This window comes from Copadichromis virginalis, linkage group LG16 (assembly GCF_057382275.1).
Source record: "Copadichromis virginalis isolate Kocher_CV1m ecotype Utaka linkage group LG16, C_Virginalis_male_GT1.1, whole genome shotgun sequence".
Lineage (NCBI taxonomy): Eukaryota > Metazoa > Chordata > Actinopteri > Cichliformes > Cichlidae > Copadichromis > Copadichromis virginalis.
This window is the reverse complement of record NC_140633.1, coordinates 21026502-21049457: the sequence shown is the minus strand read 5'-3', so window position 1 is coordinate 21049457 and position 22956 is coordinate 21026502. Positions and strand designations below refer to the sequence as shown.

Below are 22956 nucleotides of genomic sequence, written 5' to 3'. Positions count from 1 at the left end.
ATTTGCAACAATGCAAAACTAAGTTTAGAATTGGGTGCTGTGATTTCACAACTATATAAAGAAGCACAAATTTTCAGTTAGAGGAGAGCAGGGGAGAGCGGCTTCTTGGTGGTGACGCAAGAAGCCTAAAATGTGGTTGAGAGAAGCAGTACCTTTGGTTTGAATGAAACCAGTGTATTGCACAATCGGACTTGTGGACTTGTGGTCAACGAGTCCCTCTGGGAATGGCAGGGAAGGAGAGAGTGGGCTGAAGAATGATGCTGTACCAAGCCAAACATGAAGCCCTCCACATGAATGAATGAACAATGAACAAAAACCACTGTGTTCTGTGGGCACGTATTTGAGTGTGTGCATACGCATGTTTGGAGGGAAGACAGTTATGTGAATGCTGCTAGTGGCATCCAAAGATGAGGGGTGAGGTATTGAGCACTGAAACCTAAGGGTATGCAGTGCATAGACTGACGTTAGTTTGACGAATGGCAAAAACACAGATGTAAGTGTTTATGGGTCTATGTGACCTTGAATGGAGCATCTTTGAATTCAGGGATTGAAGAAAAGCTCTTTCTCGCGTTCTCCCTCACACACCCGTAGACAGAGCAAAGAGCTCTTTGTGCTTTTGTTTTCTCCAGAGGCAAAAACACACCCCAAAATCACACCACTTTGTCACAAACACATTGTAATTTTGCTCCAGTTTGTACAGCACACACGTCAAACATCAAATGAAGTCAGACAATCCTTCCTTCCTCTCTAAATTACTTTACATGTAAAAACAGCCACGAGGCTATTGTGATCGACTCGCTAAAAATGTGCAATTGAATGCATCTCCTCTGTGTTTTCTTTCTCTTCCAGAACACACTGTCAGAGTTGGTTAGCAAACTGCAGGCCTGCACTCCCCACTTCGTGGAGTGTGTGCGACCCAACTCTAGTTGTCAGCCAGACAATTTTGACAGCTTCCATGTGTCTACCCAGCTGCAGTACATCGGGGTGCTTGAGATGGTGCGCATGATCCGTTATGGTTACCCCGTGCGCCTGTCCTTTCCAGGCTTCCTCAGCAGGTCAGTGTTATAGCAGCGGATAAGAGTGCTGTAACTATCGAAACTTCTCCTCTTAATTTACTGTTTTGTCTCCGTATGCTGATCCACTTTATGACCACATCTTTCTTAGCTCTCAGATGCTACTTTTAGGGAAAGGTCTTAAATTTGACATATTGCACTGCTTCTTTGTCTCTCTGACTCATCTCAGTTATACCGAACCATTCCCAGCAGGTCACTGCGAAACTTCCCTTTATCTGTTACACATCCAGCAGGTGAAAGTAGACTTAAAGATTCAGAGCAAATGACTGCTAATGAATGCATGGGCATATACCCTACAGTACTGCGAGTTCACAGGCAGACCGACATATTTGAATTGAAAAGTCACTGCGACTCTTATTGTTACGAGTGCAGCGTGACCCAGAATGTCTTTTTTTAGGTATAATGGGAGACCATTGCTGCTAATGAGTACCACAGACATTTCCCATGTCAGCGTGACACACAGGCATTAACCAATTGTACGTAAGGTCATTTTGTCCTGCACTTGACGGTTATTTTTGACAGTTACTCCACATCACCTGACTTCCCTTACTATCTGCTACTACCCCTTTTTTAAAAAAACGCTTTGCCTTCATGTGTTACTCATTGTTCTTTTTTTGAGAAACAGAGAAAACAATGTGATTTTGACATTCCGTTTCTCCTCCATTTCTATGTCTCACTTCCTCAGCTTCAGTTAATTGTCTCAGTTTTTCCTGTCTTCTGATTCTGAGAACCAGTAAAATACTGAGAGGATTTACCTCTAAGTCCAACCACCTCCCCACCCCCTTTCCCTCTCTCTCTCTCTCATCCTCTGTTCTCTTAGCTTCTCTCTCTCTCTTTTTGAGGATAAAGGGATTAACATGAACATTCTTGGCAGATAATGAGAGACGACAAAGCTGGTCACATGACCCCCCTCAAAAGTTTCCACTACTTTGCTGTAAACATCACCCCCCCCCGGACACACACACAATCCTCCTACCCACCACCTACACACACACATCTACACATATTCATACATACAAACTTGTGCAAACCAGCTCCTCACTTCCTTAACCTCAATTGAAAGAGTGGATGAATCAAAAACCTGTTCAGTATTTTCACTGCTAATGAGTTTGAAGCAACATTCTTGAAGTTGTCAAAACATAATTATGAGAAGTTAAAGAAAAGGAATGGCTGTGCCTCTTAATGTTTGGTTTTCTATTCAAAGTAACTCACTACTGTAATCACATTCAATTTCTCTGTAATGCTGTAATCTTAACACATTACTTAACAAATTCAGCTATGCCAGTTTTTTGTTACACATGTTGCAAGTTCTTCAATTATCTGCACACCGCACACTGAGCAGTTAGAAAGAAAAAACAAACATGCACTTTTGCACTTTCACTACATTCAGCTCAGTTTGGTTGGTGGGTTTAGTGGTTTTCTTGTGGACTAGAAAAAACACTTAACCGCTAAATGGATTTTGAAACAAGAAAAATGAAAGCAGTGAGTCAGACATCACATATTGTCCACATGATTGACGTTTGTAGATTTTACTGTACACATGAATCCATCACAGTTTTCAAATAGTGATAGGAACACTTAGATAAATATATTCCCTCAAAGTGTTTTAATGAAATCAGGAAATAGGTTTGTTGGTTTTGTATGATACACAGAAACATGAGGCTTCAGAATTTTACAATGATCTTGTATTTTGACCTTGGGAATTTCAAACAACATTGGTTTTATTGTTTCCTGTTGCGCTATCTCTCTCTGGATTGTCTCAGGCACAGCCCAGCATATAACAGCCTGTACCTGCATAACAGCCTGCATCCGGGTGGGGTCTTGCCTGGTATGGTAGACCCCAGCCTCCATGGATCTTGGGCTTGGAGCTTGCTCCTCTGCTGCCATGATTAGTGCCTTTCTGCTATCTTTCAGTCCAGTTTTGTCCAGCCATTGGCGAGATTTCTTGATATCAGCCATTTCTATCAGCAAGTGGTTCATGCTGTGCAGGGCCCTGTCCTTCCATTATGGTAACTCTTCTTGCTCCTCTTCTTTATCGGGTTTCTGCTACCTGAGGTATTCACTAAGCACACTATCTTTTGTGGCCATCTTCCTGATGTACTCATGGATCTTTGCTGTTTTTTTCTGGATAGTGGATTTGACACTCACTAGTCCTCTACCACGCTTAGTGGACAGTCTCAGGGTGCTGGCCTTGGAATGAAACCCTCCACGCATGGTAAGGCTTCCTTGTCTTGATGTTAGTGGCTTCTATCTTCTCCCTTGGCCACCTGATCTCAACAGGGTATCTGACAACTGGCAGTACATAGGTGTTGATTCTCCAGATCTTGTTCTTCCCATTTAGCTTAATTTCTGCAGTTATTTGGTATTTGCAGCTTTCCTAACAACATCTTCATGATTCCCATTTGCCTGTGGGATTCCCAGATACTTGTAACTTTCCTCACTGTCTGCAATGTTGCCTTCTGGTATTGCAGTTCCCTCGGTTCTGACTACCTTCCCTTTTTATTCACCATCTGACTACACTTCTCCAGTTCAAATGACATTGCAACGTCATTACTGTAGATTCTAGTGGTTTGGATCAGTGAATCAATGTTTCGTTTACTCTACTCCATGTAGAGGAGGCGCCAAATGATTCCTCAATTCTGTAGTCAGTATCCATAGCCAGTCTTGTAGCAGAACAGCAGTGGGGACAGAGCATCTCCTTGGTAAATCCTGCACTTGATGGTTGTTCATTTGGCTTAAAGTTGGCCTCTAGTGTTGTTCGCCACATCCCCATTAACTTTCAGATGAAGGCTCTTAGGGTTCTGTCGATCTTGTTGTGTGTAAATAAAATATTTATCCTTAATTTTTTGATAGGTGTTCCACAGAGTTCCTAGTTTTATCAGAATTTAAATCAAGTTCATGTATGATAGTGTGGTGGACCACTAGAGGGCTCCACTCACACCCAGTGTATAGGAAGTGTGTTCCTGTGTTTTGTGGCGCAATATGAGCAGTTGATGTTGGAGACGAATAAAGAAGGAGTGAGAACTGAGAGCTGTGTCGTTGATGCTTACCTCCACATTGGTGACCCCTGACTCGAGCATGCAACGGGCCGTAGATAACGCACACTCCGCTATGGATGCATCAGCGGCCGCCGGACCTCCGCCTCCTGTTGCAGCTACGTTAGCTGTGGCGCTGAAACTGCTGGACTTTTGGCTCCATGACCCCCCGTCATGGTTCGTACACGTGGAGGCTCAGTTCGCCCTTCGCGGCATCTCGGCTGACGACACGAAGTATCACCATGTGGTGGCCTCGCTCGACCCGCTGGCCACCCGTCGCGCGATGGCGCTCCTCCGGGACCCACCCGCCCAAGGGAAATACGCCGCCCTCAAAGAGCTGCTTCTTCGGCGCTATGCCCTCTCCGACGCCGAACGAGCCGAAAAGCTCCTCAACCTGTCAGGCTTGGGTGGCGGTACCACGCTCGAGCTCATGGAGAACATGCTATCGTTGCTCGGGCCGGATGACGGTGGTTTCCTCTTCGTGCACCTCTTCCTCCGCCAACTACCGGCCGCCGTGAGAGCTGTCCTCGCGAACTCTCCGCTTCTGCCTGCGAAGGATTATCGCTCCCTGGCTGAAGAAGCGGATCGTATTCTCCTGGCTAGCCGCACTTTCGACGTTCACGCCCTGGCTACGGACACGCCGGCGGCACCTTCCACGCCTCCACCTGCCTCCCCCGGAGCATCCGCCCCCTTGCTGACGGCAGGGATTGCTACACGCCGGCACCGCGGAAAGAGCATCTGTTTCTACCATCAGCGTTTTGGCGACAGAGCGCGTCGCTGCCTGCCGCCTTGCGCTTTCACGGCCCAGGGAAACGGACCCGCCAGCGCGCCGTAGCAGCCGCGACCGCTGGCAATACAGAAAGGCTGCTCTTCATAGAGGACTCGCGCTCCGGGAGACGTTTTCTCGTGGACTCCGGCTCCCAGAAGAGCCTCCTTCCCCCTACCACTGCCGACGGACTAGCAGCGAACTGTGGGCCGCAGCTCATTGCAGCTAACGGCTCTCCCATCAAAACGTTTGGGGAAAGGTTGGTGACTGTTTGTTTTCATGGCCGGGATTTCCAGTGGAACTTTGTTGTTGCTGCTATCTCTGTACCTATTTTGGGTGCTGATTTCCTGTGTGCTCATGGACTACTTGTCGATGTCGCTAACAGACGTTTAATCGATGCTCTCTCGTTTTCTTCGCTACCCTGTTTTACTCGGGCCGCCGAGCCCCTGATTCGGGCTAATGTAGTGACCTCCGGGGATGCTTTTCAGCGTTTGCTTTTAGAGTTTCCATCGCTGTCTGTCCCTAATTTCTCTAGCACGGTAACGAAGCATGGGGTTGAGCATTATATTCCCACGGTCGGGCCCCCGGTGTTCGCGCGCGCGCGCCGCCTCGACCCCGCGATACTGTCCGTTGCTCGGGAAGAGTTTGCAGCCATGGAGCGCCTTGGCATTGTACAGCGTTCGAACAGTGCATGGGCCTCTCCGCTTCACATGGTGCCCAAATCGGACGGTCGGTGGCGGCCATGCGGAGATTTCCGCCGTTTAAATAATGCCACGGAGAATGACCGTTACCCCATCCCCCACATTCAGGATTTTTCTGCCAATCTCGCCGGAACGTCGATTTTTTCTAAAATTGACTTGGTGTGGGGGTATCACCAGGTTCCCGTGCGCCCCGAAGACGTTCCTAAAACCGCTGTCATTACCCCCTTCGGCTTGTTCGAGTTTTTGCGCATGCCGTTTGGCCTGAAAGGTGCCGCCCAGACCTTTCAGCGGCTGATGGACTCCGTTTTGCGTGGGCTGCCGTTCGTTTTTGTTTATCTGGACGATATATTGGTGGCCAGCTGCTCAGCGAGCCAGCACGAGTCCCATCTGCGCCAGGTTTTCCAGCGTTTGGAAGCGCACGGCCTGATCATCAACCCTTCCAAGTGCCAGTTTGGGTTGCCTGTTCTGGATTTCCTTGGGCACCGCATTTCCGCTGAAGGTGTGGTTCCGTTGCCCGACAGAGTCCAGGCCGTTTCGGCTTTCCCGCGTCCCACGTCGGTTAAAGCGTTGCAGGAGTTCTTGGGGATGATAAATTTTTACAACCGCTTTCTCCCTAGAGCTGCCCACCTGCTACAGCCGCTCTATGCTGCCTTAAAAGGTAAAACAGCCAAAGATCCGGTTGACTGGCTGCCTGAACGCGTCCGTGCGTTTTCCGCAGCCAAGTCTGCGCTGGCTGACGCCGCCCTGCTGGCCCACCCGCTTCCGTCGGCGGAGATCGCGTTGACCACCGACGCCTCGGACGTGGCAGTGGGCGGAGTGTTGGAACAGCGGGTTTCAGGTCTCTGGCAACCGCTTGCCTTTTTCAGTCGTACGCTCCGGGATGCTGAACGCAAGTACAGTGTTTTTGACAGGGAGTTGCTGGCCCTGCACCTCGCGACACGGCATTTTCGTTTTTTCCTCGAGGGTCGCAACTTTACTGCGTACGTTGACCACAAACCTTTGACGTTTCCGATGTCCAAGGTCTCTGACCCATGGAGCGCACGCCAGCAGCGCCAGTTGGCGGCCATTTCTGAGTTTACCACAGACATTCAGCATGTGGCTGGTAAGTCCAATCACGTCGCTGACTGTCTCTCACGTGTGTTGGTTTCTCCGGTGTATGTCGGCATCGACTACGCTGCCATGGCCGCCGAGCAACGTGCTGACCCGGACGTCCTTGCCCTTCAGTCAACAAAAACGGGCCTCGTGCTGGAGGACACCCCGGTGTGGGACGGCGGTCCGCACCTTCTTTGCGACGTTTCCACCGGCCGCCCCCGCCCGGTGGTTCCCCTTTCGTGCCGTCGTCGTGTTTTTGACTCGGTGCATGCCCTCTCTCATCCCGGCGTCCGGGCCTCGGTCAAGCTGGTCAGCGCCAGGTTTGTTTGGCCGGGCCTTCGCAAGACGGTGAAAGAATGGGCGGCAGTTTGTATCCCATGCCAACGCTCGAAAATCCACCGGCACACACAGGCACCCCTCGAACCTTTCCGTGTCCCGGGTAGGCGTTTCGATCACGTTCATGTGGACCTGGTTGGTCCCTTGCCGCAGTCACAGGGTTTCACGCACCTTTTGACTGTGGTGGACCGCACAACCAGGTGGCCGGAGGCGGTACCCCTGGCGTCCACGACAGCGGCGACGGTGGCCAGGGCATTTTTGTCAACGTGGGTTTCACGTTTCGGCCCCCCTGCTGACATTACCTCGGACAGGGGCCCCCAGTTTGTTTCCGAGCTTTGGTCTGCTATGGCTGACGGCCTGGGAGTCAAGGTCCACCGCACCACAGCATACCACCCGCAAGCTAATGGGATGTGCGAACGGTTTCACCGGTCACTTAAGGCCGCGCTCCGTGCTTCCTTGACAAGTGGCGACTGGGTCGACCGTCTTCCGTGGGTTTTGCTGGGTTTGCGTAGCGCGGTTAAAGAAGACCTCGGGGTTTCCCCGGCTGAACTGGTCCTCGGCCAGCCTCTCCGGGTCCCCGGGGAATTCTTACCTGAGAGCCCTCCCCCATGTTTCGATACCTCTTTGTTGCCTTTTCGCCCCCCAAGAAACTCATTTCCTGTTCCTGGTCCTGTGCACCACTGCCTGCCTGACACCTTTGTTCCGAGTTCATTGGACTCTGTTCGTTTCGTTTTCGTCAGGCACGATGCCCATAGGACTCCGCTGCGTCCACCATATGACGGGCCATACAGGGTTCTTAAACCAGGCAACAAACATTTCGTTTTGGACTTTGGCGGTCAGCAGGAAGTTGTCTCTGTTGACAGACTTAAGCCTGCACATGTTATGCAAGAGGATCAGGTGGTCCCGGCCCAGGCCCCTCGCCGCGGCCGCCCACCTGCCACCGGGCTGATGGATTCTGTTTTTTCCCCCAGGAGCGACCCAAAATCAACGGAGTCCGAGTCGTCTTCAGCTTTTTCTGACCGCCAGTGCCAGCCTCGCTCCCGGGCTGGGTTGCCCTCTGTCAGTTCCCCACCCCCCCAGTTCAGCCGCTCCGGCCGTTTGCTTAAGCCCCGGGTCCTGGACTAGTTCTGCTGGGTGTTCGGGGGGGGGCATGTGTGGTGGACCACTAGAGGGCTCCACTCACACCCAGTGTATAGGAAGTGTGTTCCTGTGTTTTCTGGCGCGATATGAGCAGTTGATGTTGGAGACGAATAAAGAAGGAGTGAGAACTGAGAGCTGTGTCGTTGATGCTTACCTCCACAATAGGACATTTCTGAAATTATAAAAAAAAAAAGCAAAATGTAGATTTGTAATGGCAATGAATGGAATGCCAAGCAGCATATAAAATAGTATCATCTGCATAAAAATGTACATTACAGTTTTGGGTGGCGGAGGGTAAATTAAAGGGGTTTAAGAATAGATCTTTGTGGGACACCTGTCCAGATGGCAAGTGGACTTGAACTGAAAACCACTGGAGTCTCCTGAGATCTGTCAGAAAGACAACAATGAAAGCATTTAAGGGACTGTTCATCTAAACTGACTGAGAATTGTTTTTCTAATAAAATGATGTGATCTACTGAATTAAATGCTTTTGGTAGATATGAAAAATGCATTACTAATGATTATCAAGGGCTTCAATAGCATTACTACATGCTACAATAACATTGTAGTACACATACTGCAGCTGTTGTTGTGCTTTGTATTTAACACATGACTTTTCTGACTATAAAATGTTTTGTTTTTTCCAGATACACTTTCCATTAGAAACTCAGAATTAGACCATTTTAAGACAGGGCGTCACTTACTTGAGTCACTTGGGTCACCACCTCTATGCAGTGGGCGCACCAGTGCACCCTTCCAGATTTTGGGAACTTTGCCAAAGAATATTAAGAATATAAGTTGCAGTTGGCTTAGCACTGATGTGAAGGAGGGATGGATTTAAATTGTCCTTCGATTTGTTTAAGCTTTAAGATAGTTTACTGTAGATCTCTTTGTGTTTTCAGAGTTACGATTCCAGCTTTTGTGAGTCGTCTCTGGCATTAAAAGCAAAAGACAAAAACTGTTGAATGCCTGTGTGGCAGTTTTTTTTTTTGTTGTTGTTGTTCATACAGTAAATGGTGTGTGTTCTGATGTGTGTGTGTTTTTGTAAATCAAAGCAATACCTGATTTAAGTGGTTGCCACTCACAAAACACCAGTCAATCCAGGCCATTTGCCATTCATCTCTCTCAGCTCCACTGGGTCCAGCGCACACAGTGCCAACCTATGATCACTGCTTGGACTGCTGATTTGGGGGTGGATTGCACTGCTGTTTTCCAGAGCTCTTTCTCACTTGATGTCTCATTCTTTCCTCACTTACTCTCTCTTCTGAACCACTGTTTGTATTTTTCCCTCATCATCACTACCTACTTTTGTCATGTCCACACAGTCATTCCAGTTTCGTACCATTTCTTTTTTTTTATTCCATCTTTTCCCTGCAATGTGTCTCTCCTTCAGAAATAATCCCAGGCTCTAGACTAATCAGAATGGCAGCCCATTAAATTACTCATTATCCTTGACTTTGCTGTAGTCTCATGAATACAAACAGAGCCATGCCTACACAGAAATACACACTGAAGCCTCGCAGGCCACTCGACTAAGTCAAAGTGGCAGCCTGAAGCAAATTACATTAGTGTCCTGGTAACCAGGGTGATTTACGATGAAATCTGTTTTACTGTTGCTTTTATTTGTCTTTTATGATACCATATGTGTTTTGTGGCCAGGTTTATTTTCTGCAAATGTGTGAGGTCAAATAGGACCATTTGAACCTTGTTTCTTCCAACCCCAGCCCTCGATGTGTGTTGTTCTTATCATTTATCCAAAATTGGATGTGAAAGATTTATAAGTATTTACAGAGCGAGGTACAAATGCAGTTCACAAGAATAAAAGTCATTTTTAAATATGATTTTTTTCCAAGTACATCTTCATTACCTTCCACTGATAGATAAAAATACAAATTTCTTGGTAGTACATAGAAAGTAATGTCGGCAGATATTATTGACTAAATGTTGCCACCATGAAATATGTCTAAGGAGCAGCTTCAGAAAGGAAGTAAGAGTTTAAATTACAAATGCACTGTCATTACCACCTTTGTGATGCTCAGTCAACGAGGTCAGTGACAGCCCTCTGGTCACAGTGAACCACGTTAGCGCAGTGTAACCCTCCATTTAAGCTTTTTTAAAAGGGTTATTTCACTTCTTTGACTCCACATGAAGCCCCCTTAGGTCTTGTTAAAGCAGGGACCATCGACGGTTTTCATATCCTCGTTGGAGAGGTCATGGATTTACAGAGTTCCTTTGTATTTTATGGGCCCACAGGGACAGTGTGTGCTGTCTGCAGAACTGGTATTACCATACAGAGAGAGGGTTAGGGAGAGTTCAGACATAGCCCTCTTCTGTAAATCAAACACATCCCATATCCATATACACTCGCATACTCGCTATTGACAGCGCAAGTGGTTTATGTTTCCAGCCATCTGCTTGTTATATATGTCTCGTCAGCAGAGTGGCATCATCAGCTAGTAATGTTTCCCATTGAGAACAGAAAAGACAGACTAGTGTACTGATAACAGATTTTTAATAAAAACAAATGTTCAAAAACCAGTGTCTGAAATAGTGTGTAAAGGAAGCTTTACTTACAGCATTTATGGAAAAAATAAAGATAGAAACCAGTGACAAATTCAGCATATTAATCTTTAGCTCTTTGGCCCCTAAAAATTTAAAGTATTTTGCATAAAACATGATTCCAAAATGTACATTGGAATATTTATTAGACGTATTATGTAAAATATAAAGTTTAATTATAAGATGTAATGATAATTGTAGTGTACATGGACACTTTTTTCCTGCCAAATATTGATTTTTTTTAGCATTCTTATACTGTGTTTCTGTGACTGTCATGCCTTACTTCATACACTATTAGATTACTGACTCACTGTTATATATTATTATATTAATATAATATATTAAAATATATATTATAAGGTATATTACAATATATACTTTATATTGTATAAGTGACTGTGTTATTGCTGCTTGGGTGCTGTGCAAAAGCCTATAGCCATATCTTTAAGCAGTGTTGATACAGTCACTATTGTACCTCTGTCCTGACCTCCTCCATACATATTGATAATGACTAGAGATGGCACGATACCACTTTATTATGTCCGATACCGATATCATAAATTTGGATATCTGCCGATACCGATATGAATCCGATATAGTGTTTTTTAATCAATAAAACTGTTTTTTTATATATATTGCAAGTTCATACTCAAGTTTAAATAAACAACAACACTAAAGCTATTCTGTTATACCTGTATGTTAAAAAAAAAAAAATACACTGCACCCAAAATATTTCATAGTTCAGCAATACTGATCAATCTAATAAACTTAAACCTACTCAATTCTTCCTATTCTGGTATTTTAAAGAGCACTTAGCAGAAATATTAAGCAATCTAACTAATAGGGTTGCAAACTCCCAGCAAAAAAAATAGGGAACCACCCCCCACCCTCCACCTCATGATGCTTAATCGACGTAATCAACTTTAATTTGATGCAGTGTGGGGGGAAAAAATGCACAGAAATAAATTATTTTTCAAGAATAATTAAATAGATTCAACATCTTTCTTCAACAGAACTGCAGACTGCACAGATGGTACCTTCCCAAAGGAAAAAGTACTATAGCTTACTAGGGTATATTAGACTTAATAGTTACTATATACAGTAATGGACTTCTATATATTTTACATAAGATTAAAACTTTGGGTGTAAGATTCAGATAATTATTTATTAAAAGCTCAACATTTTAAATGAGAATAAGAAAGAAAAGTATGTCTTTGTGCCCCCCCCTTTTCCCTGTTCATGCCCTATCGGCCCCCCTGCATAACTTTGCTAGCTCCGCCCCTGCACAGTTACCAGCTGTCAGCTACGTAGAAAAATCTCCTGGTGTAGAAAGTAATATTAAATAAATTCTAACAACAGCTTATCAAGCTTAAACGTGCTGCTGTTGTTCAGCCGCTGGTTTCCTCTTTCTGGCGCGAAGTGGGCCAAAAACAAACAAGGGAGACAGACTAGCGACAGAAAAGCCGATCAGCTGATCATTAATCAGTTTCATGATTGAAGTAGCAGCAAAAAGAGGCAGTCGCTCCATATATCGGTTGTTAAGCTTAACGTGGGAATGCTTTACAAACATTCAGAGATGAACTTACACACTTGCTTTACTTCTCTCTGGGATCACTTCCTCGGAGATGAAATGCCGGTTTGGTAGCGAGGCTCCAAATACACACAGTTACGCCATGTCGCAAGTTTTGTGAGGTGCTTTTTTGATATTTAACGGATCGGATTACATTTTTTATTTCTCTCCGATATCCGATCCAGTAATTTACGTCAATATCGGACCGATACCGATACTAAATATCGGATCGGTCCATCTCTAATAATGACTTGAACCCATAACTCCATAGGATCTGTTTTACACTGATTTCGAGTCCAGTTCTTGTGTAATTTGGCAAACCTTAGCCTTTTCTCCCTGCTTTCCTTCCTTAGAACTGGCTTTTTAACAGCGACCCTTCAGCTGAGACTATTTCTGATGAGGCTTCAGTGAACAGTAGATGGATAAACTGAAGGCTCACGTACAGCTGTCTGGTCCTGTATCGGGCCTTTGCTGGATTTATTTTATCCTATTTCTTCATGATTTTACGATACTGTTCATCTGCTGCAGATAGTTTTTTTTTTTTTTAGGATTTTTTTCCTCCACTTGTTCAATTTCCTCAATACGGGCTAATAGCTTTTCTGGAATCACCTTGTTTGTGCCAAAATACTATTTCATGTTTGTCAAAGTATGTTTTTTGGGGGCATTTTTCACAGATTGAACTAAAGAAAAGGGAACAAATATGTGCTTTTACAACAGGTTGTAGTAACAAAGTGCCTGAAGATAGCTGTCTTTTATATGTTGACACAAAATTAGTTAACCCCTCGAGTTAGATTCCTTTTTATGTTTGGATGATTCATAGGCCAGTGTTAATGGGCTTAAAAAACAAACAAACAAAATATTCCTTTGAAAATGGTCAACTGCTAGACTAAAAATCTGGTAAAAATGAGTCAATGTCAAAGGAAAACTTTGAAAGACCCCTAAAAAGCCTGGAGATCTAAAGAACTTTAAAACATAGGAAGTATTTTATAGTGTATTTTATACTCGTGAAAAAACTGTGTTTTTGTTGAACAATACAACAATGAAAAATCACATAATGGTGTTAATTTGTAAGAAAGTTTAAAAAACACCTGAATTAAATATACTGTATTTGAGCAAAATCTGTTACATAGATAACAACCGTGAGTACTTGCTCGAGAACAGTTAAAAAATTTGAGGAAAGTCTGACTCCTTGGAAAGAAATGACTCAAGACTTTTGCACAGTAATGTTAGTCAAGTCAGAATTTCTGCACAGAATAAGCCTATTGTATTTACTGTATGCACCTCATGACATGACATACTTTCAGTTATATATTCTGTTAATGACACGTGCACCTTGTCCCGTAGTTTTATAAATATTGGGATGAGCTTTGTGAACCAGTTGTCCGTCACAGATGGTAATGCTGTAAGCTGTCGAAGATAAACAGCGCAGTTAGAATATTTACAGCTCATTCACATTGGTATGGCATCGGGTGTGGACCGGTGCGGTCCCCCAGTGTATAACAATCAGCTGTGTATATATAGATAAATACTTAATTCACAGGAAAAATTGCTTCTTTAATTTTTAATTCTGTATTTTTTTTTTCAGTTAAAGAGCTGGAAGCACTTCCTATTGTACAAAACAGTCTTTCCTCAATGAGAGTGCAGACTGCAAGCCTAAGTTTCTCTGCAGGGAATAAGGAAAAGTCAAACTGAATTCCCATTAAGCTGAAGGCTTTACTATAGGTTTAAGCTGAACCAATCACAGCAAGAAAAATCTTCATACCTTATTGAGTACATTTGTTGTACACTTATATTCACACCAACAAAGCATACGGTTGTCTTTAGGGATGTTGTGTTTTCAGTTCAGTCACATTTTTCTATGTGGTCAGTTTATTTCCTCCATAATTCATAATCATTCTTTCTTCTGTGTGTATTCAGAATTCAGAATATATAAAAACGTCTACTCTTATTACACATTAACAGTTATATTCACTTTTCTTACTTTCTGCTTCTCTCCACACCACCCAGTGCATAAACAAACCACTGACTCCATCCAGCTGACCATTCATAACAACGGTTGCCACGGACACTGCCAATAGGAACAGATGCTGTTTGGCTTGTCTTCTGAATGACCCTAATGACCCTTGAACCCATTGTTTCCAAAATAGGCTGCCTCCATGTCTTGTCTGGGTTTTTAGGTTCAGCGTGTTTATCCCTGGAGCTCTGATGTTTTGTGTTTTTCTTTGTCGTGTTACAGATATAAAGACCTTGTTGTCCCAACACTGGGAGACAAGAAGAAACTGTCTCCGGAGGAAAAATGTCGCTCAGTTCTGCAACAATCAAAACTCCAGGGATGGCAGGTGTGTTTGTGTCCAGTGTCCTTTTCTGTCTCCATCAATAATGAAAAATTTGCCAAATGACTTAATCCCTGACCCTCTGTTTCAAAGATCCCATGGAATCCTGACAACTTGTTCCAGCTGTCCCACCTCATCAGAATTCGACACACACACACACACGCACGCACACAGCAGCACGGACCCCTCCAACCCCCCTCTCTCCTGTCTGCTAGACTGCTGTTGTGTCTGAGCGTGTGACCCCACAGGTCACACATGCATACACACTCCTCCACAATAGCCCGCAGATACTTTTGATAAAACCCTGCCTTACTCACTCACTCAGTCACTCACACACAAACACACGCTCACACAAACACACGCACATTACTCCTACAAGTTGCTTGTGCTGGAATGAATAGGGGCTATCTGTGCAAGTATGTCACCCTCACAATTCCTTGCACCTGGTATAGCGTGACCTCTGTCACCTCTCAAAAGCTCTCTATGTCCAGGAAGTGAATGCATTATCAGCATGCAAACCCACACCCTATCCACACTCCACACCCACTGATTATCATAAATTACTGCTACATCACCGGTCTCCCATCGCTCAACTAGCAGGTCACACTCTTCTGAGATTTCCAAAAGAAAACAGCTTCACAGGGTCCTCTAAGTGCTCCTTTTAGCTGATGAAAAAAAAAATAGATATATATGTGTATGTTTTATTAGATTTCTTGTTTCGTTGTCTGTGTAGATGGGCAGCAGTAAAGTGTTTCTGAGATACTGGCAGGCAGACCAGCTCAACGACCGCTGCCACCAGCTACATAAAAAGATCATCACCTGTCAGAAAGGTAATACTCAATACAACAATATCGTCTACCACCATCTTCTTTTCGAGCCATGACACCTGTGATGACTGTGTCTTCATCTCCACCCAATGTCTCAGTTGTTCGCGGCTGGCTAGCCAGGCAGCGGGTCAATCGCAGGTTATCGTTACAACACAAAGAGGAGTGCGGTGTGCAGCACTTCCTGCAGGGGGCAGAAGACATGGGACTGCGAACCTACGACCAGCTGGTTATCCAAAATGCCTCCGACATTGCAAGAGAAAACGACCGCCTGCGCTGCCATGGCAATAGCCTGCTCAACACCCTTGGCAGTAGTCCACCCCTTGGCGAAAGACCAGAGCCGGTGGGGAAGGAGGAAGATCAGCCAATCAGGAGGTAAATGAGCAGACACTAATACAGCGTACGCCCTTTTATTTAGATCAGAAAGCAAATATTTTGCTTGATCAAGGATAGAGTTCCGCTATTCTCCTGGTTAGAACTAATTTAAAATATGGATATTTCTTTTTTCATTTTCTCAGTGCACATCTTCGTAACCTTTAGCCATTTTCTGACATTTTATAGTCACTGCGATCAATCAAGACCATATTCTCACTAAGACAGAGCTTTCATTACTCACTATAATGTGATTCATATTATGAGGCACTGACCTCGTAGTAACTGTAGCGTCATTTAGCCCGGAGAAAAACAATCGTAGTCATTTACAGGATTTATGACTGTGTGAAGGAATCATTTGCCTTCATAATTGTGTGTGTTTATTCATCTGCGTGCTTGTGTGTGGCCATGCCAGCACAGCATGTGCTTTCTGATTAATGATGTCACTGTATACCTGTGTGCTGCAGACTTTTAATTGTGAGGTTCATGATGGATAGTCAGATAATGACTCGCGCTATCAGATTGTTTTCGTATTGTGTTGCTCCTATGGAATACAATCCTTATCTCCACCTCACCTCATTCTAATATACCAGTATATTACACTTGGAGGAAATTAAATAACTCTCTTGGAAAAAGTGTAAAAAAGCAATAAAAAGCTTTTTAGAGGTGGCGCTAAATGAAGGGCCTTCATAATAACTCAAGTGTGATTGGTATTTCAGCACTATTAAAGTCGTAAGTACGTACAGGTACTATATTCTTATGCTTTCTGCAGTATGCTTCATAAATATGTGCATTATTTCTATAAGTTCTTTTTTGCCTGCAGAGAAAGCAGTGCTATATCATTTCTATTGATTACTGCTGTTGTTGGAGGAAAAATACTTTTATTTCATTTTGATAAATACTGGTGGCTAAAATCCTGACAGGACAAAACATTTTGACAAAATAGCAAATTGTTCTACATTTATTTAGGTTTGAGTTGTTGTCACACATGCCTAAAAAAAGCACATTTCAATGTGCTTTTTAAACGTGAAAGGAGACCAGAGATCACAAATAATATAAGACACATGTTTTCTATAAACTCTGTGTCCTTGAGCATGTAACAGCTGATAACAGGTTTCACCTTTGTCCTGTAGAGGAGATAAAAATGTACTTACATCTACACATTCCCCCAGATTCCCCTACTGTAATCTCACTGCAGATTTTCAAAATGCCTCTCCTGAGTACCTCCACAAATGCTCACCCCCCACCTCTCACCCCCGACCGCATGCCTGCCTGCAATCAGGAAACTAACAGATGGCTCACCCAGATTAGCCAAGGAAATATCAAACTGGATGATATCAAATTACAGCAAGGACATTAGGTTTAATCTCTTTGGTTGTTTCCTCCTTTTGCCCAATTTATCTTAAACCTCTGAAGTAACATTTGAGGCAAGCGTATATTGAGTTTGATTAATTATAAAGTAAACTCACTCGTCGCCTTTTAAACATAAATTCATTGTTCCTTATTTCCATTTGTAGAGTGGCAGAGAAAAGCACGAAAGTGCATGAAGGCCCTGCCAACGGCGGAAGTCGAGTCATTCGCCACTTTCGCTCCAGCTCGGTACCCACCCCGCTCGCCATTGAGAACATGGTCCATTCGTCTGCCAATCCACCCATCAAACCAGCCTTGCAGCAAGTTGTCCATATCAATGAGGACGGAGCAGGCGGGGGAGGTCTTTCCTCTCCTCGTAAGCAACCTCCTCCTAAACCAAAGAGGGACCCCAATACTCGTCTGAGTGCATCTTATGAAGCAGTTAGTGCAGGCCTGACGATGGCCGCCAAAGAGTGCTCCACTCCAGAGGGCTACGCTTCACCAGCTGGAAGCCCTCCTAAATCCCAGCTATCCCCCACAGACCCAGCAGGTAAATAATTTCTACTGGACTGTCAAAGATATAACAGATGGCGGTGCCTCATTGCTGTTACATATTGATTTAGCTTTCTTTGTTTTGTTTCTTCCTTAGCCTTGTCCAAACCCCGTCCCCATAGTGATGACTACACAACTATGAGAAAGGTACCACCCCCGAAACCCAAGCGCAGCCCCAACACTAAGCTGACTGGCTCATATGAGGAGATTAATGCTGTAGCACCCCAGCTCCATCAGCTACGCCCAGCTGATGTAAAGTTGGCCCTGCTTTCACGTGGCGGGGGATTTGGAGGCTTGATGCAGAGAGCAGCCTCCATAGATGCTCCACAAGGGGTTGCACTAAGTCTGTTCAAGGGCCAAGATGAAGAAGACATTTACATAGAGATGTTGGGATCCCAGCAGCGGGCACGAAGCCTCCAGGAGCCGCCTGATAGCCCAGAGCAAGCCGACTCGGAAGCTGTCTACGAGGAGATGAAGTATTACCCTTCTGAAGATGGTGGAGCTGCTGCCTCTGTCACCAAACCAGCCAAATTGGAGGCTCTAGGACTCAACTTATTAGGATTGGGGACATCCCCTCCTCAGAGTGCAGAGACTAAACGACTGGCATTGGGGGTGACTGCTGCTTTGGACATTGCTCACTCACATAGCACATCAAACAGTGGAGCTCCCAAAAGCCAGCATGGAAAAGATGGCAGCTGTGACATTCCTGCACCTTTTCCCAACTTGCTTCCCCACCGCCCTCCACTCCTTGTATTTCCGCCCTCCCCTGTCACCTGTTCTCCTGCTTCTGATGAGTCACCCCTAACCCCCCTAGAAGTAAAAAAGCTGCCGGTGTTTGAGACAAACCTCAATTATGCCACTGGGCCAGACAGCCCCCTGTCCCCACAGTACGCCCGCCAGAGGGCTGATTCCTCCCCAAGCCTCACTGTTCTAATGCCAGAGAAGAAGTCCACACCTCCACTCACTCCTCCACCTCCTCCTCCTAGTGCCCCACCTCCACCCTATAGACCTCCTTCACACTTCCCCTTCCCACCTGAGGCCAACTTCCTGGCTCTGACACGAGCAGCATCTGTCACCGGGAGCTCAGATTCCTCCAAAACGTCCTCACAAAGAACAGGCGGGGAGCCGCTGGGGAAGCCTCCTCCCTATTCCCCTGTGAAGGTGTCTCGTCCTGAGCCTCGAAGAGCTCACTCGTGCTCCTCGTCTCCACTGCTATTCAACCCAGCCAACGGCAGGCCCCTGACCAGCCCCCTGGATGAACTCAGCACCCTGTTCAGCTCTGGACGTAGCCTACTGAGGAAGTCTGGCCGCAAGATGAGAGATGGAGGTCTGTCAGTAGACACACACTCCTCGTGTACATACACATTATGAAGTACATGCACTTCCCCCTTTTTCCTTTAATTATTGCATATGTATTAATTTGCTTCCCAAACCACCAATATACGAACCTTTTTGCATTTTGTAAAGAGTTTCCCATTCATTCATTGAATGCACGTGTGTTTCTTGCTGTTGTCTGCCCACAGTTGTGAGGTTATGATCAAAATCCCATCCTGACCTAGGTCAGATGATTTATTGCATGCCATCTGATTACCTTCTGTACAGCAGGAGTAGTTTTACGTGCTTAAATAGGTAATAACAATATCTTTTGTCAATAAATCTGTCACAGATTTTGTTTTGTTTTCGAGTAGTAGAGAGGTAAGATGCGCTGTTATCCAGACCTACATTTGGAAACCCCTTACATTAGATCAGATGTTGTAACCAGCAACCCCCTTTGGCCTACTTGAGGCAACCCATTTGTTACAGCCTCCTGTGTAGTGCCCTTTGGCTGCTGCAGCTGCCTTCTAATATGTTAGGTAATGAGCCAGCTTGTGTAAATCACTTAGCATCACACTGCACTGTAATTATGTTTTAGCTTTGTTATTGTGTGCTATAGCTCTGCACGTATGTAAAGTACATAGAAACTGTGTGTAGTGATGAAAAAGCTGACCTTTACAAAAGAAGAACAAACAGTATTTGTCACACATAGTGAATGAAATGAACTCCGGTCCCTTAGGTCAAAGGTTTCAAACCCAGACAGAGAGAGCGTGAAAAGTAAACTTATCACTGATATTCCACCTTGAGAAACTGTCGCACCCTACTGTCTGAGGCTCTGTTTCCTCAAAGTGTATTAGTTGTGGCTGGGTTAATAATACATGAGCAGGAGAACCAAGAGGATAGCTATGAAATATTTAACAGCTCGCTCAGGTTCTACTGAAGGGAGCGAGACTGCCTCGCAGCATTGAACAGCACGTCCTGGACTATTATTTGCATATTCGAGAATTCAGGTGAAAGCATCAGCTAGACACCATGCTAGAGGCTGATTGTGAAGCTAGCTGAGCTGTGATCAAAGCTGTTGTCTCATAGTTCTATAAATACAATAAGTTCAGTGGGCAAAAAGTTGAACTCCTTATAAGAGACGGTATGAGGGCAAGTGAACATGCTTACGCATTTGAATCACATGACATCTTGCGTCTGACCCCTCGTCAGCACCTGCAACTGTACGGGAAAAGTGCTGGCGTCATGGAAACGGTGTGTGTGACAGGGAACCAAGCACTGGTGTATTTTGAGTGGGCAAAGCAAGGCGGCCCTCTTAGATCCATGCGTAGAGAGATGCCAGTGGGCTTAACAGAACGCTCTACTTCCGTTCCCTATCGGCTGTTAAATAACTGAATGTGATACCTGACGCTGTGGGACTGCCCAGGGGTTGCAGTTGCTATCCCGGACATGAAGTGCAGAGCAGCTGACGCTCTTTTCTCCACCCGCCTTTCCTCATCTTCAGGGAATGAGAAAACCACAGGAATGCAAGGGAAAGAGGGCAGGGGGTCTTGGCAGGCTTTAGGAAATCAGAGTCATGAGACACATCATACCTCAGCAGCACCATCCAAAATTTCCAATTTCATTTAGCTTTTATTATGGTCTTTGTGCCTGAATGACTCATCTTTCATAAGCATGAACACGCGCATGGGCTCTGTCTCACTGCATGGCCTTGTGTCCCTTGTAAAAACTCACCTATCCCATGGGATAGTACAGTTTGGTAACTTTATATTTAGGCATCTTGTGACCATGGATGGACCGGGAGGCAAATATTCTCTGTGTGGGACAGCAGCTGATGAATTCTCATTCACACTGCCACACACATATGCACCCACAGTTACTTACTCATGCAGTGTGTAGCATTTGAGCCCCAAGGAGCAGCAGAAGGGAGAAAGGCAGACAGATATTATGAAATATATAAAGAGAGGGTATTCTGATGATATTATGCATGATGGATATTACCGTTTGTAACATGCACCGATATGCAGTTGCATTTCCTCTTGTTATATTCCCACCAGGATTCAATTCTAATATCAATCTGCCAGGGAGGGAAGACTGTGGCTCTGCCCCCACCTCACCATCTCTCCAGCTACAAGACAAGAACGCCAACAACCACTCTCCCCACTCACAAAGCTCTGCCCCTGTAGAGAACGGGAACCAGATCTCAAACGGTAACAGCCCAATGTTGCACATTCACACTCACAATCTTAGGAAGATATTTTTAAATAGCAATGACCCGCTATATTCTTCAAGGTTACTTTGGTAAAGCTTGGCGCGGACTTGCTAGTGGTTTTTAAGCATGGCAAAAATTGAAATCCAAAGCTGTGCACATACAGTGCCTGGATTGAATCAAATAAGTTCTCCATATTTTATGAATGTCAAGGTTACAATGTGTTTTTGACAAATTTCAAGTGTGACATTAAGGAAAACTGACATGGCACCTTCATGACATTTCAGGTGATAAGCAAAGACACACTGAGTTTTTTTGTTTTGTTTTTACAACCTCTGTTATCATATATTAAGACCCTGCCAGCTTCACCACTGTCATGTTGGTACGTAACTATGCATCTAGAGATTAATGGGTGTCAGTCTACTTATAGTTTACAGTTAGTAAAAAGTAGTTAAAATGCCATGTGGTTGTAAATAAGAAATACAGTTCCACCGGCTCTACCTGTGGAGTGACAAAGTCATACACCAGGCCAGTCTTAGCTGCAAACTCTCCTTTTAGCCATTGTAATGCCAGATCCGCACAATCACTTCAATTCATTGTGGAGTGGACTGAAATAAAAGTAGTTGCAGGCTGGGAAGATTGGTAAGTGGAGTTAGAGTTACAAATAACGAGAGGGAAATTAAATGGTATAATCAGGTGACCTGAGAAACTGAGAAGGATTTACTGGAACCAGAGAGTGGTTACTTTATTCTTAAATACCCAGAGAGTTTTGCAACCAAACCATACTCTTGCCTTAACATTTTTCTTTGCATGAAAACAGTTTCTTAGCCCTCTCTAAGATTGCTTGTGTTTGAAAAACGGTGTGTCCTTCAGACTCTACCTGCCTGTGTGTGGAAAGACTTGAGAAGACAGATATCCGTGGTTTGTGAAACGCTTCTTTTTTTGTGTTCAGGGTCGCTGGAGGATGAGAGTCACAGCAAGTCAAACTCCTCCAGCACCCCCTCTTTGCACAGACACATGGATAGTCATCATACTCAGGTAACCACAAAGACAGGCACTTAAACACACAGACACACTTTTGGTGCCTTCATCAGAAGCTATGTACAGATGGCAACAGGTGCAGTTTTTTCTTTGCAACCTTACTCCCCAACACTTTACGTAACACACGGAAGTGCATCTGACCTTGGTGTGTTTAAAACTTGTCATGGGATGCATATATGTATACAGTTAAACACACACACACAGTTAGAGCACGACTATACAGGGAGTGCAGAATTATTAGGCAAATGAGTATTTTGTCCACATCATCCTCTTCATGCATGTTGTCTTACTCCAAGCTGTATAGGCTCGAAAGCCTACTACCAATGAAGCATATTAGGTGATGTGCATCTCTGTAATGAGAAGGGGTGTGGTCTAATGACATCAACACCCTATATCAGGTGTGCATAATTATTAGGCAACGTCCTTTCCTTTGGCAAAATGGGTCAAAAGAAGGACTTGACAGGCTCAGAAAAGTCACAAATAGTGAGATATCTTGCAGAGGGATGCAGCAGTCTCAAAATTGCAAAGCTTCTGAAGCGTGATCATCGAACAATCAAGCGTTTCATTCAAGATAGTCAACAGGGTCGCAAGAAGCGTGTGGAAAAACCAAGGCGCAAAATAACTGCCCATGAACTGAGAAAAGTCAAGCGTGCAGCTGCCAAGATGCCACTTGCCACCAGTTTGGCCAT

The 22956-nt window shown here is 44.8% G+C and overlaps 1 protein-coding gene across 2 annotated transcripts in view; it reads left to right on the top strand.

Annotated features, from left to right (window-relative positions):
• Nucleotides 1-22956, top strand: part of myo16 (myosin XVI) — a 92381-nt gene that overhangs the window by 58936 nt on the left and 10489 nt on the right. For both annotated transcript variants that reach the window (XR_014915459.1, XM_085433738.1), the window contains exons 27-34: nt 850-1055; nt 14509-14611; nt 15339-15435; nt 15531-15804; nt 17319-17701; nt 17801-19030; nt 21075-21227; nt 22179-22264. Coding sequence is in view for 1 of the 2 variants with exons in the window: in XM_085433738.1 (XP_085289864.1) it covers nt 850-1055; nt 14509-14611; nt 15339-15435; nt 15531-15804; nt 17319-17701; nt 17801-19030; nt 21075-21227; nt 22179-22264 (2532 nt within the window). In the remaining variant the exon portion in view is untranslated. The remainder of the gene's footprint in view (nt 1-849; nt 1056-14508; nt 14612-15338; nt 15436-15530; nt 15805-17318; nt 17702-17800; nt 19031-21074; nt 21228-22178; nt 22265-22956) is intronic.